This window comes from Heptranchias perlo, unplaced genomic scaffold (genome assembly GCF_035084215.1).
Source record: "Heptranchias perlo isolate sHepPer1 unplaced genomic scaffold, sHepPer1.hap1 HAP1_SCAFFOLD_44, whole genome shotgun sequence".
NCBI classification, from domain to species: domain Eukaryota; kingdom Metazoa; phylum Chordata; class Chondrichthyes; order Hexanchiformes; family Hexanchidae; genus Heptranchias; species Heptranchias perlo.
Window position 1 is genome coordinate 9,106,477 of NW_027139453.1, and position 16,603 is coordinate 9,123,079.

Consider the following 16,603-nt stretch of genomic DNA (forward strand, 5'->3'; position numbering starts at 1 on the left):
TCATGAAAACACAATCCCAATCTAAATCCACAAAAATACAATCCTAATCTCAAACTCCAATAAAACAAATTCAATCTCAATCACCAAAGCACAATCCCAATCTCAAGCCCAAAAACACAATCCCAATCTCAAACCACCAAAAACACGTTGCACATCTCAATCACCAAAACACAATCCCAATCTCAATCCCAAAAACACAATCCCAATCTCAAACACGAAAAACCCAATCCTAATCGGAATCACCAAAAAAACAATCCCAATCTCAAACTCCAAAAACACAATCCCAATTTCAATCCTAAAAACAAAATCGCAATCTCAATCCCCAAAAACACAATCTCAATCTCAATCTCTAAAACACAATCACAATCTCAATCACCAAATACACAATTCCAATCGCAATCCCCAAAAGCACAATTCCAAACGCAATCCCAAAACAAAATCCCAATTTCAATCACAAAAACACAATCCCAATCTCAAACTCCAAAAAACACAATCCCAATTTCAATCCCAAAAGCACAATCACAATGTTAATCAGGAAAAACACAATCCCAATCTCAATCACAAAAGCACAAACCCAATCTCAATCGCCCAAAGATCAATCCCAATCTCAATCCCCAAAACACAATCACAATCTCAAACCTCCAAAACACAATCCCAAACTCAATCACCAAAATCCCAATCCCAATCTCAATCCCTCAAAACACAATTCCAATCGCAATCCCAAAACGAAATCCCAATTTCAATACCAAAACACAATGCAAATCTCAATCCAAAAAACACAATCCCAATCTCAAACCCCAAAAACACGTTCCCCATCTCAATCACCAAAAGCACAATCTCAATCTCAATTCCAAAAACACAATCTCAATCTCAATCTCTCAAACACAATCACAATCTCAATCACCAAATACACAATTCCAATCGCAATCCCCAAAAGCACAATTCCAATCGCAATCCCAAAACAAAATCCCAATCCCAATCTCAAACTCCAAAAAACACAATCACAATTTCAATCCCAAAAACACAATCACAATGTTAACCAGGAAAAACACAATCAAAATCACAATCCCCAAAACAAATTCCGAATCTCAATCCCCAAAACACAATCACAATCTCAAACCTCCAAAACACAATCCCAAACTCAATCACCAAAATCACAATCCCAATCTCAATCCCTCAAAACACAATTCCAATCGCAATCCCAAAACGAAATCCCAATTTCAATACCAAAACACAATCCAAATCTCAATCCAAAAAACACAATCCCAATCTCAAACCCCAAAAACACGTTCCCCATCTCAATCACCAAAAGCACAATCTCAATCTCAATTCCAAAAACACAATCCATATCTCAAACTCCAAAAGCACAATCCCAAACTCAATCACAAAACACAATCGCAATCTCAATGCCCAAAAACACAATCTCAATCTCAATCTCTAAAACACAATCACAATCTCAATCACCAAATACACAATTACAATCGCAATCCCCAAAAGCACAATTCCAATCGCAATCCCAAAACAAAATCCCAATTTCAATCCCAAAACACAATCCAAATCTCAACAACAGAAAAACAATTCCAATCTCAATCCCCAAAAACACAATCTCAATCTCAAACTCCAAAAATACAATGCCGATCTCCATCATCAGTATACAATCCGATTCTCAATCACCAAAACACAATCCCAATCTCAAACCCCAAAACAAATTCCAAATCTCAACCCCCAAAAACACAAACTCGATCTCAATCATCAAAGAACACAATCCCAATCGCAAACTCCAAAAATACGATCCCAATTTCAATCCCAAAAACACAATCCCAATCTAAATCCACAAAAACACAATCCCAATCTCAAACTCCAAAAACACAATCGCAATCTCAATCAGCAAAGCACAATCCAAATCTCAAACCCACAAAACACAATCCGAATCTCAATCACCAAAACACCATCCCAATCTCAATCCCAAAAACACAATCTCAATCTCAAACCCGAAAAACACAATCCTAATATGAATCACCAAAAACATAATCGCAATCTCAAACTCCAAAAATACAATCCCAATTTCAATCCCAAAAACACAATCCTGACCTCCGTCACCAGAATACATTCCCAATCTCAATCGCCCAAAACACAATCCCAATCTCAATCACCAAAGCGCAAACCCAATCTCAATCCCCCAAAGCACAATTCCAATCTCAATCTCCAAAACACATTTCGAATGTCAATCCCCAAAACACATTCCCAATCTCAACCCCCAAAAAATCCCAATCTCATTCACCAAGAAAACAATTCCAAACTCGTCCTAAAAACACAATCTCAAATCTCAATCCCAAAAACACAATCTGAAATCTCAATCCCAAATATACACTCCCTATCTCAATCACCAAAAATAAAATCAAAATCTCAATCACCAAAACAGAATCCCAATCTCAATCCCAAAAACACAATCCCAATCTCAAACACCAAAATCACAATCCCAATCCCAATCACCAAAAACACAACCCAATCTCAAACCCACAAAACATAATACGAATCTCAATCACCAAAACACAATCCCAATCTCAAACCCCAAAAGCACAATCGCAATCCCCCAAAACACAATCCCAATCTCAAACTCCAAAAACACAATCCCAATCTCAATCACCAAAACACAATCGCAATCTCAATTCCAAAAACACAATCCCAATCTCAAACTCCTAAAACATAATCCCAATTTCAATCCCAACAACACAATCCCGATCTCCATCACTAGAATACCATCACAATATCAATCACCAAAAACGCAATCCCAATTTCAATCCCAAAAACACAATCACAATGTTAATCAGGAAAAACACAATCCCAATCTCAATCACCAAAGCGCAAACCCAATCTCAATCCCCCAAAGCTCAATCCCAATCACAATCTCCAAAACACATTCCGAATCTCAATTCCGAAAACACAATCACAATCTCAAACCTCTAAAACACAATCCCAAACTCAATCACCAAAATTACAATCCCAATCTCAATCCCCCAAAACACAATTCCAATCGCAATCCCAAAACGAAATCCCAATTTCAATACCAAAACACAATCCAAATCTCAATCCAAAAAACACAATCCCAATCTCAAACCCCAAAAACACGTTCCCCATCTCAATCACCAAAAGCACAATCTCAATCTCAATTCCAAAAACACAATCCTTATCTCAAACTCCAAAAGCACAATCCCAAACTCAATCACAAAACACAATCCCAGTCTCAATCCCAAAAACACAAACCTATTCTCAAAACCACGAATTAGAATCCGAATCTCAATGACCAAACACAATCCCAATCCCAATCCCAAAAACACAATCGCAATCTCAAGCGCGAAAAACACAATCCGAATTTCAATCACCAAAACACAATCCCAATCTCAAACTCCAAACACACAATCGCAATTTCAATCCCAAAAAACACAATCCCAATCTCAATCACGAGAAACACAATCCCAATCTCAATCACAGATCACAAGGTCAGACATGAAGCTCACGGGTGGGGCCTCACGTGCTACAGAATATGGCTATTATTTACTCCCAAACACCGTAAAATTACCCCCCATCAACCTCGATCCGATTTACACTGCCGGCTCGAGCAACCTTTCCATGGAATTTCTCCCACAGCTTGAACCCCCTCCCGGAGAGAAATAGAGAGAATCCCCCTGTTCACAGCTTGAAAGAACAATCCCAATCTCAAGCCAAAAAACACAATCCCAATCTCAAACCCCAAAAACACGTTCCCCATCTCAATCACCAAAAGCACAATCTCAACCTCAATTCCAAAAACACAATCCATATCTGTAACTCCAAAAACAAAATCCCAATCCCAATCACAAAACACAATCCCAATCTCAATCCCAAAACAAAACCCCAATCTCAAACACCCAAAACACAATCCCAATCTCAAACCCCCAAAACACGTTCCCCATCTCAATCACCAAAAACACAATCCCAAACTTAAACTCCAAAAGCACAATCCCAATTCCAATGCCAAAATCTCAATCCTGATTTCCATCACCAGAATACAATCACAGTCTCAATCCCCCAAAACATAATTCCAATCTCAATCACAAAACCCAATCCCAATCTCAATTCCTAAAACAAAGCCCCAATATCAAACCACAAAAGCACAATCGCAATCTCAATCACGAAAAACACAATCCCAATCTCAAACTCCAAAAACACAATCCCAATCTCAATCACCAAAACACAATCCTAATCTCAATCCCAAAAACTCAATTCCAATCTCAAACCCCAAAAGCACAATCCCAATCTCAATCTCCAAAAACACAATCCCAATCTCAATCACCAAAACACATTACTAATCTCAAAGCCGAAAACACAATCCCAATCTCAAACCCCAAAGCACAATCCCAATCTCAAACCCTCAAAACACAATCGCAATCTCAAACCTAAAAAAACACAATCCCTATCTCAAACCCCAAAAACACAATACCAATCTCAATCACCAAAAACACAATCCCAATCTCAAACCCCAAAAACACAATCTCAATCTCAATCACCATAAACACAATTCCAATCACATTCCCCAAAAACACAATTCCAATCGCAATCCCAAAACAAAACCCCAATATCAATCCCAAAACACAATCCAAATCTCAATCCCAAAAACACAATCCCAATCTCAAACTCCAAAAACACATTCCTAATCTCATTCCCCAAAAACACAAACCCAATCACCAAGGAACACAATCCCAATCTCAAACTCCAAATACACAATCCCAATTTCAATCCCAAAAACACAATCGCAATCTCAATCACGAAAAACACAATCCCAATCTCAAACTCCAAAAACACAATCCCAATCTCAATCATCAAATCACAATCCTAATCTCAATCCCAAAAACTCAATCCCAATCTCAAACCCCAAAATCACAATCCCAATCTCAATCTCCAAAAACACAATACCAATTTCAATCTCCAAAAACACAATCCCAATCTCAATCACCAAAACAAATTACCAATCTCAAACCCCAAAACACAATCCCAATCTCAAACCCCAAAGCACAATCCCAATCTCAAACCCCCAAAACACAATCGCAATCTCAAACCTAAAAAAACACAATCCCTATCTCAAACCCCCAAAACACAATCCCAATCTCCATCACCAAAAACACAATCCCAATCTCAAACCCCAAAAACACAATCCCAATCTCAATCACCAAAAACACAATCCCAATCTCAAACCCCAAAAACACAAGCCCAATCTCAATCACCAAAAACACAATCCCAATCTCAATCATCAAAACACCATCCCAATCTCAATCACCAAATTACAATCCCAATCTCAATCTCGGGTGAGAGAAGGTAACGCAGCACAGGCCTAATTTGGAGCCTGGGCTTTTCCTGCTCTGTGTTTGAGCATTCAGTAACTGAGGGGGCTTGGCTCTTACCCAGCACGGTGATGTCGGCCCTGCTCGATCCTTCAACCACATTTTCCGGAACCTGGAGGTGAATTTTTTCTGTGATCGTTTTGCCTGGAATGCAACAGATCACAAGGTGAGACATGAAGCTCACGGGTGGGGCCTCAGGTGATACAGAATATGACTATTATTTACTCCCAAACAACGTAAAATTACCCCCCATCAACCTCGATCCCATTTACACTGCCGGCTCGAACAACCTTTCCATGGAAATTATCCCACAGCTTGAACCCCCTCCCGGAGAGAGGGAGAGAATCCCCCTGATCACAGCTCGAACCCCCTCCCCCAGAGAGAGAGAATATCCGTGATCACAGCTCGAACCTCCTTCCCCAGAGAGAGAGAGAGAGAGAGAGAATCCCCCTGATCACAGCTCGAACCCACTTCCCGAGAGTGAGAGAGAGAATCCCCCTGATCAAAGCTCGAACCCCCTCCCCCATAGAGAGAGAGAAACCCCTGATCACAGCTTGAACCCCTTCCCCCAGATGGAGAGAATCCCCCTGATCACAGCTCAAACCCACTCCCTCAGACAGAGAGAGAGAATGACCCTGATCACAGTTCGAAACCACTCCCCGAGAGAGAGAGAGAGCGAGAGAGAATCCGCCTGATCACAGCTCGAAACCACTCCCCCAGAAAGAGAGACAGAACCCCCCTGATCAAAGCTCGAAACCCCTCCCCCAGAAAGAGAGAGAGAACCCCCCTGATCACAGCTCGAAACCCCTCCCCGAGAGAGAGAGAGAGAATCCTCCTGATCACAGCTCGAACCCCCACCCCGAGAGAGAAAGAGAGAATCCCTCTGATCACAGCTCGAACCCCCTCCCACAGCGAGAGTGAATCCCCCTGATCATAGCTCAAATCCCCTCCCCCAGAAAGAGAGAGAGAGAGAGAGATTCCGCGTGATCACAGCTCGAACCCCCTCACCGAGAGAGAGAGAGAGCGATTCCGCCTGATCACAGCTCGAACCCCCTCACCGAGAGAGAGAGAGAGAGAGATTCCCCCTTATCACAGCTCGAACCCCCTCCCCGAGAGAGAGTTAGAGAATACCCCTGATAACAGGTCGAAACCCCTCCCACAGAAAGACAGAGAATCCCCCTTATCACAGCTCTAACTCCCTCCCCCAGCGACAGAGAATCCCCCTGATCACAGCTTGAACCCCCTCCCCAAGAAAGGGAGAGAGAATCCCCCCGATCACAGCTCGAACCCCCTCCCCCAGAGAGAGAGAGAGAGAGAGAGAGAGAATCCCCCTGATCACAGCTCGAAACCCCTCCCCCAGAGAGAGAGAGAATCCCCTGATCACAGCTCGAAACCCCTCCCCAGAGAGAGAGAGAGAGAGAGAGAGAATCCCCTGATCACAGCTCGAACCCACTTCCCGAGAGTGAGAGAGAGAATCCCCTGATCACAGCTCGAACCCCCTCCCCAGAGAGAGAGAGAGAGAGAGAGAATCCCCTGATCACAGCTCGAAACCCCTCCCTCAAAGAGAGAGAGATTCCCCCTGATCACAGCTCGAACCCCCTTCCCCAGAGAGAGTGATAGAGAGAATCCCCCTGATCACAGCTCGAACCCACTTCCCGAGAGTGAGAGAGAGAATCCCCCTGATCAAAGCTCGAAACCCCTCCCCCAGAAAGAGAGAGAGAACCCCCCTGATCACAGCTCGAACCCCCTCCCCGAGAGAGAGAGTGAGAGAATCCCCTGATCACAGCTCGAACCCCCTCCCCGAGAGAGAGAGAGAGAGAATCCTCCTGATCACAGCTCGAACCCCCTCCCCCAGAAAGAGAGAGAGAACCCCCCTGATCACAGCTCGAACCCCCTCCCCGAGAGAGAGAGAGAGAGAGAACCCCCCTGATCACAGCTCGAACCCCCTCCCCGAGAGAGAGAGAGAGAATCCTCCTGATCACAGCTCGAACCCCCTCCCCGAGAGAGAGAGAGAGAACCCCCCTGATCACAGCTCGAACCCCCTCCCCGAGAGAGAGAGAGAGAACCCCCCTGATCACAGCTCGAACCCCCTCCCACAGCGAGAGAGAATCCCCCTGATCATAGCTCAAATCCTCTCCCCCAGAATGAGAGAGAGAGAGATTCCGCCTGATCACAGCTCGAACTCCCTCACCGAGAGAGAGAGAGAGAGATTCCCCCTTATCACAGCTCGAACCCCCTCCCCCAGAGAGAGAGAGAGAATCCCCTGATCACAGCTCGAACCCCCTCCCCCAGAGAGAGAGAGAGAGAGAGAGAATCCCCTGATCACAGCTCGAACCCCCTCCCTCAGAGAGAGAGAGAGAGAATCCCCCTGATCACAGCTCGAACCCCCTCCCCAGAGAGAGAGAGAGAGAATCCCCCTGATCACAGCTCGAACCCCCTCCCTCAGAGAGAGAGAGAGAGAGAGAGAGAATCCCCTGATCACAGCTCGAAACCCCTCCCTCAAAGAGAGAGAGAATCCCCCTGATCACAGCTCGAACCCCCACCCCCCGAGAGAGAGAGAGAATCCCCCTGATCACAGCTCGAACCGCCTCCCCCAGAGAGAGAGAGAGAATCCCCCTGATCACAGGTCGAACCCCCTCCCCCAGAGAGAGAGAGAGAGAGAATCCCCCTGATCACAGCTCGAACCGCCTCCCCCAGAGGGAGAGAGAGAATCCCCCAAATCACAGCTCGAAACCCGCTCCCCGAGAGAGAGAGAGAAAATCGCCCTGATCACAGCTCGAACCCCCTCCCCCAGAGAGAGAGGGAATGCCCCTGATCACAGCTTGAACCCCCTCCCCCAGAGAGAGAGAGAGAATCCCCCTGATCACAGCTCGAACCCCCTCCTCCAGAGAGAGCGAGAACCCCCCTGATCATAACTCGAACTACCTCCCCCAGAGAGAGGGAGCGAGAATCCCCCTGATCACAGCTCGATCCCCCTCACAAAGAGAGAGAGTTCATGTCACGCTACACGTAACCCGAGCAGCGAAAAAAGAGTTTTCTGTTTTTAATACAACGGGTCATTCTCTCTCTTTCTCTTCCTTTCGGATGTTTTTTTTTCTCTCTCTCTCTGTCTTTTATACTGACCGTTTGTATATTCAGTAGACCTGTATGTAATGTCTCTCTGTCTGAACACTTTGATTGCCTTGACAACGGGCAGTTGGAAAGATTATCTGTAATCACCTGGCATTGTTCTCTGATATATATGAGGTAACCTTCATGGAATCCCACACTTCGCCTGACGAAGGAAAAATCCTCGGAAAGCTTGTGATTTTCAAATAAAACTGTTGGACAATAACCTGGTGTTGTAAGATTCCTTACATTTGCCCACCCCAGTCCATCACCAGCATCTCCACATCATGACCTCTCCCCCAGAGAGAGAGAGATAGAATCCCCCTGATCACAGCTCGAAACCCCTCACAGAGAGAGAGAGAGAGAGAGAATCCCCCAGATCTCAGCTCGAAACCTCTCACACAGAGAGAGAGAGAGAGAATTCCCCAGATCTCAGCTCGAAAGTCCTCACACAGAGAGAGAGAGAGAATCCCCCAGATCACAGCTCGAAATCCCTCCCAGAGAGAGAGAGATAATCCCCCTGATCACAGCTCGAACCCCCTCCCCCAGAGAGAGAGAGAGAATCCCCCAGATCGCAGCTCGAAAGTCCTCATACACAGAGAGAGAGAGAATCCCCCAGATCACAGCTCGAAATCCCTCCCAGAGAGAGAGAGAGAGAATCCCCCTGATCACAGCTCTAACCCCCTCCCCCAGAGAGAGAGAGAGAATCCCCCTGATCATAGCTCGAACCCCCTCCCCCAGAGAGAGAGAGAGAGAGAGAATCCCCCTGATCACAGATCGAACCCCCTCCCCCAGAGAGAGAGAGAGAATCCCCCTGATCACAGCTCGAACTCCCTCCCCCAGAGAGAGAGAATCCCCCTGATCACAGTTCAAACTCCCTCCCCCAGAGAGAGGGAGAGAGAGAAACCCCCTGATCACAGCTCGAACTCCCTCCCCCAGAGAGAGAGAAACCCCCTGATCACAGCTCGAACTCCCTCCCCCAGAGAGAGAGAGATTCCCCCTGATCACAGCTCGAACTCCCTCCCCCAGAGAGAGAGATTCCCCCTGATCACAGCTCGAACTCCCTCCCCCAGAGAGAGAGAATCCCCCTGATCACAGCTCGAACTCCCTCCCCCAGAGAGAGGGAGAGAGAGATTCCCCCTGATCACAGCTCGAACTCCCTCCCCCAGAGAGAGAGATTCCCCCTGATCACAGCTCGAACTCCCTCCCCCAGAGAGAGAGATTCCCCCTGATCACAGCTCGAACCCCCACCCCCAGAGAGAGAGAGAGAATCACCCTGATCACAGCTCGAAAACCTCCCCCAGAGAGAGGGAGAGAATTCCCCTGATCAAAGCTCGAACCCCCTCCCCCAGAAAGCGAACGCCTGAGCTCACCCTCACCCCACCCCCCTGTCTCCCTCTCTGGCTTTCTCTCTCTCTCTCTCTCTCTCTCTCTATCGCCCTCTTCGTTTGTTTGTCTGTCACTCACATACCCACACTCACTCTCACTCTCTCTCACGCTCTCTCTCATTCTCTCTCTGTCTCTCTCTCACACACCCTTTCTCTCTCCCTGCCTCTCTCTCTCTCTGCCTCTCTCTCTCTGCATCGCTCTCTCTGCATCTCTCTCTGTCTATTTCTCTCCCTGTTGTCTCTTTCTCTGTCTCTCTCTATCTTTCTGTCCGTCTGTCTGTCACTCACTCTCTCACTTTCACTGTCACTCTCTCCCTCTCTCTCCCTCTCATTCTCTGTCTGAATCTCTCTGACTATCTCTCTGACTGTATCTCTCTGTCTCTCTCTCACACACTCTCTCTGTCTCTCTCTCTGCATTTCTCTCTGTCTATTTCTCTCCCTGTCTGTCTCTTTCTTTCTCTTTGTCTCCCTCTCTCTCTCTCTCTATCTCACTCTCGATGCTCCGACAATGATGTCCCTCTATTTTCCACCCTAATCCCCCATCCCACCCATTCTCCGCTCTCCGCACACCCTGGGCTTAAAGGAATCTACACTTCCAGACAGAGTGGGGAGAAGGGGCTGATTTCCAATCTTCAACCTCCCCACCCTCTCCCGCTCCGCCCGCCGTAACACCCCTCTCACTTCCCACAGTCCCAGTAATCAGAGACCCACTCCCCCGCCACGTAACACCCCTCGCCCTCCGCCTCCCCACTCACACAAGAATTGGGAGCAGGACTTGCGAGTTTGACGAGATTTACCTGCTGGGCACAGGAAGGAGCTGAGGGTCAATTCTGTCTCCGTGCCCTCGGGCTGTAACAGAGAAAGGGAGAAAGAATGAGACAGTGAAAGAAAATCAGAGATACAGAGAATGGGAGAGAGAGGGATAGATAGAGAGAGAGAGAGAATTAGACAGTGAAAGAGAAAATCGGAGACACAGAGGGTGGGAGAGAGTGAGAGAGAAAGAGAGGGAGAGGGAGAGAGAGGGTGAGGGAGAGAGAGAGAGAGAGAGATAGAGGAAGAGAGAGAGGTAGAGGAAGGGAAAGAATCAGTGTGAGAGACAGTGAAAGAGAAAATCAGAGACACAGAGAGTGGGAGAGAGAGAGAGAGAGAGAGAGAAAGAGAGAATGAGACAGTGAAAGAGAAAATCGGAGACACAGAGGGTGGGAGAGAGTGAGAGACAGAGAGGGGGGAGAGAGAAAGAGAATCAGAGTGAGAGACAGTGAAAGTGAAATTCAGAGACACAGAGAGAGGGGGAGAGTGAGAGCGAGAGAGAGTGAAAGAGAAAATCAGAGACACAGAGCGTGGGAGAGAGTGAGAGTCAGAGAGAGAGAGTGAGGGAGAGAGAGAGAGTGAGACAGTAAAAGAGAAAATCAGAGACACAGAGGGTGGGAGAGAGTGAGAGACAGAGAGAGAGAGTGAGGGAGAGAGAGAGATTGAGACAGTGAAAGAGAAAATCAGAGACACAGAGGGTGGGAGAGAGTGAGAGAAGAGAGACAGTGAAAGAGTAAATCAGAGACACAGAGGGTGGGAGAGAGTGAGAGACAGAGAGAGAGAGTGAGAAAGAGAGACAGACAGAGACAGATATGGAGATGGAGAGAATGAGAGTGAAAGAGAAAATCAGAGACACAGAGGGTGGGAGAGAGTGAGAGAGAGGGAGAGAGAGAAGAACAGAAAGAGGGAGAGAGAGACAGAGACAGATAGGGAGAGAGAGAGAGAGAGAGAGAGAGAGAGAGAATGAGACAATTAAAGAGTACATCAGAGACACAGAGGGTGGGAGAGAGTGAGAGACAGAGAGACAGTGAAAGAGAAAATCAGAGACACAGAGGGTGGGAGAGAGAGAGACAGAGAGAGGGAGAGAGAGAGAAAGAGACAGATAGGGAGGGAGAGAGAGAGAATGAGACAATGAAAGAGTACATCAGAGACACAGAGGGTGGGAGAGAGTGAGAGACAGAGAGACAGTGAAAGAGTAAATCAGAGACACAGAGAGTGAGAGAGAGAGAGAGAGAGGGAGAGAGAGACAGACAGACAGAGACAGATATGGAGAGAGAGAGAGAGAGAGAGAGAGAGAGAATGAGACAGTGAAAGAGAAAAGCAGAGACACAGAGGGTGGGAGAGAGTGAGAGACAGAGAGAGAGAGAGTGAGAAAGAGAGAGACAGAGACAGATAGGGAGAGAGAGAGAGAGAGACAGTGAAAGAGAAAATCAGAGACACAGAGGGAGGGAGAGAGTGTGTGTGAGAGAGAGAGAGAAAGAGAGAGAGACAGAGACAGAGACAGAAAGGGAGAGAGAGAGAGAGAATGAGACAGTAAAAAAGAAAATCAGAAACACAGAGGGTGGGAGAGAGTAAGACACAGAGAAAGACAAAGTAAAAGTGAAAATCTGAGAGAGAGACAGAAAAAGGGAGGGTTAGAGAGAGCGAGATAGAGAGACACAAAGAGCTTGACAGAGATAGTGATGGATAGAGTGACAGAGAGAGAGAGGGATAGAGAGAGAGACAGAGAGAGAGACAAAGAGTGGCAGAGATACAAACAGAGAGAGATAGAGAGACACAGACAGAGAAACAAAGAGAGAGACAGAGTAGCAGATAGAGATACAGCGAGAGGGAAAGAGAGAGAGAAGAAGAGAGAGTGACAGAGAGAGAGATAGACATAGGGAGAGGAGGAGGAAGAGAGAGACAGAGACGAAAAAGAGAGAGAGCGAGGCTGATAGAGAGAAAAAGAGACAGAGAGAGGATGTGTAAGTGAAAATAAAAGACTGACTGACAGAGAGGGAGAGGGACAGAGACCTAGACACATAAAAGGAGGCAGAGAGAGAGACAAAGATAGACAGAGGGGGAGACAGAGAAAGAAAGAGAGTTAGAGAGAAAAGTATGAGGAGAGAATGTTTGAGGCCCAGCAGTGCAGTTGGGAAATGAGGAGGGAGTGTGTGAGGCCCCTGTAGAGAGGTTGGAGCATGAGGCTACATTTTGTGAGGCCCCTGTAGAGAGGTTGCAGTATGAGGACGGAGTGTGTGATCTATCTGTAGAGATTTTGGAGTATGAGGAGCGAGTGTGTGATTCCCCTGTAGAGAGGTTGGAGTATGAGGAGGGAGTGTGTGATCCCCATCGAGAGAGGTTGGAATATGAGGGTGGAGTGTGTGATCCCCCTGTAGAGAGGTTGGAGTATGAGGGGGGAGTGTGTGATCCCCCTGTAGAGAGGTTGGAGTATGAGGGTGGAGTGTGTGATCCCCCTGTAGAGAGGTTGGAGTATGAGGGGGGAGTGTGTGATCCCCCTGTGGAGAGGTTGGAGTATGAGGGTGGAGTGTGTGATCCCCTGTGGAGAGGTTGGAGTATGAGGGTGGAGTGTGTGATCCCCCTCTAGAGAGGTTGGAGTATGAGGAGGGAGTGTGTGATCCCCCTCTAGAGAGGTTGGAGTATGAGGGTGGAGTGTTTGATCCCCCTCTAGAGAGGTTGGAGTTTGAGGGGGGATCGGTTGGAATATGAGGAGGGAGTATGTGATCCCCCTGTAGAGAGGTTGGAGTATAAGGGGGGAGTGTGTGATCCCCCTGTAGAGAGGTTGGAGTATGAGGAGGGAGTGTGTGATCCCCCTGTAGAGAGGTTGGAGTATGAGGAGGGGAGTGTGTGATCCCCCTGTAGAGAGGTTGGAGTATGAGGGTGGAGTGTGTGATCCCCCTGTAGAGAGGTTGGAGTATGAGGAGGGAGTATGTGATCCCCCTGTAGAGAGGTTGGAGTATGAGGGGGGAGCGGTTGGAATATGAGGAGGGAGTGTTAGATCCCCCTGTAGAGAGTTTGGAGTATGAGGAGGGAGTGTGTGATCCCCCTGTAGAGAGGTTGGAGTATGAGGGTGGAGTGTGTGATCCCCCTGTAGAGAGGTTGGAGTATGAGGAGGGGAGTGTGTGATCCCCCTGTAGAGAGGTTGGAATATGACGAGGGAGTGTGTGATCCCCCTGAAGAGATGTTGGAATATGAGGAGGGAATGTGTGATCCCCCTTTTGAAAGGTTGGAGTATGAGGAGGGAGTGTGTGATCCCACTGTGGAGAGGTTGGAGTATGAGGGGGGAGTGTGTGATGCCCCCTGTAGAGAGGTTGGAGTATGAGGAGGGAATGTCTGATCCCCCCTGTTAAGAGTTTGGAGTATGAGGGTGGAGTGTGTGATCCCCCCTGTAGAGAGTTTGGAGTATGAGGGTGGAGTGTGTGATCCCCCTGTAGAGAGTTTGGAGTATGAGGAGGGAGTGTGTGATGCCCACTGTAGAGAGGTTGGAGTATGAGGGTGGAGTGTGTGATGCCCCCTGTAGAGAGTTTGGAATATGAGGAGGGAGTGTCTGATCCCCCCTGTAGAGAGTTTGGAGTATGAGGAGGGAGTGTCTGATCCCCCCTGTAGAGAGTTTGGAGTATGAGGGTGGAGTGTGTGATCCCCCTGTAGAGAGTTTGGAGTATGTGGAGGGAGTGTGTGATCCCCCCTGTAGAGAGTTTGGAGTATGAGGGAGGAGTGTGTCATCCCCCCTGTAGAGAGTTTGGATTATGAGGGTGGAGTGTGTGATGCCCCCTGTAGAGAGGTTGGAGTATGAGGGTGGAGTGTGTGATCCCCTGTGGAGAGGTTGGGCTCTTGTTCTGTGTGGATTACTCTGACCTGGATGATAAGTGATTTCTGGATTATGTCCACCGCTCCTTTGACTGGTACAGTCACCAACTCATTCCCACAGAGAGAGTCGGATTCAATGGATTCTGCTCGAACTGTCACATTCTGAGAACCTGGAACACAAACAGAGAGGGGTGAGAGGGATTGGGACTAGGAGCAGGAACCCCGGGCTGATTCACCCCCCTCCCGAACCAATGGGTTACTGGACATGGATCAGGAGCAGGAACCCCGGGCAGATATACCCCCTCCCTTACCCATGGGTTACTGGACACGTATCAGGAGCAGGAACCCTGGGCTTATTTACCCTCTCCCTAATCCAGGAGTCACTGGACAGCGATCCGGAGCAGGAACCCCGGGGCTGATTCACCCTCACCATAACCCAGGTGGTTACGAGGATGTTACCAGGACTGGAGAATTTTAGCCATGAGGAAAGATTGGATAGGCTGGGGTTCTTCTCTTTGGAACAGATGAGTCTGAGGAGAGATTTAATTGAGGTATGTAAAATTATCAGGGGCCGAGATAGAGTGGAGAGGGAGAACCTATTTCCCTTAGCAGGGAGGTCAATAACCAGGGGGCATAGATTTAAAGTCATTGGTCGAAGGATTAGAGGGAATCTGAAGAGACATTTTTTCACCCAGATGGTGTTGGGGGTCTGGAATTCACTGCCTGAGAGGGCGGTGGAGGCAGAAAATCTCAGCACATTTGAGAAGTCCCTGGATGTGCACCTGAAATGCCATTACCGACAGGGCTACGGACCAAGGGCTGGAAAGTGGGATTCGGCTGGGTAGCTTCTGTTCGTCCAGTGCGGACATGATGGGCCGAATGGCATCCTTCTGTGCAGTGACTTTCTTTGATTCTATCATTCTATGATATTGTACATTTTTATATTAATTCTCGTCGCTGGCAGGGCCCGCCTCGATTGCCTGTGGCCTTGTTGTCACTGATAAATTGATGGGCCTTCTTCTGAGTGGCCGCCTCACAGGGCAGTTATAAGTCAACTGTGTGGGTGAGGGAGGTCAGAACTGGCCGAGAACGGAGCCTGGGCCTTGGGTAGATGACTCACCCAGTCCAGTGGCGGTGAGGTTCCAGCTCAAAGTCACGCTCTTCTTGGAACAGACGCAGGTCTGGTGTCCAGTGTTGAGGTTGGACATCACCTCAAAGCCCTGGGCCTGGAGCAGAGTCAACTGGACCTGGGAGGGAGGAAGGGTCAGGAAAGGATTAGACTCCCATCCCCACGGCAACTTAACAATCAAACTGAGTTCACCACCCTCCTCCGAAGAGCTTGTCCTCTCCCTGGGCTGCTGCCTCTCCTCTTGGGGTCCGGTCACCCCACACACAGAGCAGGCTCCATCCCCGTACTGAGGCCCAAACACACGCACACGCCCCCTCCCACAGTCGAATAGTCAGCCCACTCACTCACCATGATGCATTGTGTCATGTAGTTGAAGACTTTGGCTTTGAGCTTGAAGCCTTCGGTCCTGATGACGGAGTAGGGGAGGGCCAGCTCCAGGAAGAAAGGTTTGAAGGCATTGAGGGAGACGGTGTCCGATATTCCGAATCCCACCTCCCCAGTACAGAACATACTGCCCTTCCATTCTGTGATAGAGTCCGGCACTGTGAGAGGGAGGGAGGCACTGCCGCTGGAACTGAGACAGGAGGGAGAGAATTAGTGTGTCACCCATTCGAGAGAGGAGCCCTTTAACCTCCACCATCAGGGGTTAGACCCCAGTAACCCAGAGGGTGAAAGGTCAGTGGCTCACCCACTAAGGTCAGAGCCACACACAACAATGTTTCAGAATTTCATCGGTTAAATGAGAGGCATTGTAGCAGTCTTCTTACCCGACAGGGATTAAATCCCAGATCCAGGTCTCCGGGAAGTATGCGCGAGTTTTCACGGCAGGGCCAGTCGGCTGGAACGGAGCACCATATGCCACTTCAGAGCGAAACACTGCAAGAGGAAACAGGGTCATTGTACTGTGTCAAAGGTCACGCAACGAGAGGAGGGGAGGGAAGGGGAACCATAGCGTGAGGGGTGAGGAGTACCGCAGTTTGTGG

The 16,603-nt window shown here is 48.1% G+C and overlaps 1 protein-coding gene across 1 annotated transcript in view; it reads right to left on the reverse strand.

Moving 5' to 3' along the window:
- Positions 1-16,603, reverse strand: part of LOC137312849 (alpha-2-macroglobulin-like) — a 168,991-nt gene that overhangs the window by 96,854 nt on the left and 55,534 nt on the right. The window contains exons 18-23 of the mRNA XM_067979245.1: positions 16,388-16,496; positions 15,969-16,194; positions 15,612-15,738; positions 14,540-14,661; positions 10,672-10,723; positions 5,439-5,522 (exon numbers count right to left, since the gene is read on the reverse strand). Coding sequence (XP_067835346.1) covers positions 5,439-5,522; positions 10,672-10,723; positions 14,540-14,661; positions 15,612-15,738; positions 15,969-16,194; positions 16,388-16,496 — 720 coding nt within the window. The remainder of the gene's footprint in view (positions 1-5,438; positions 5,523-10,671; positions 10,724-14,539; positions 14,662-15,611; positions 15,739-15,968; positions 16,195-16,387; positions 16,497-16,603) is intronic.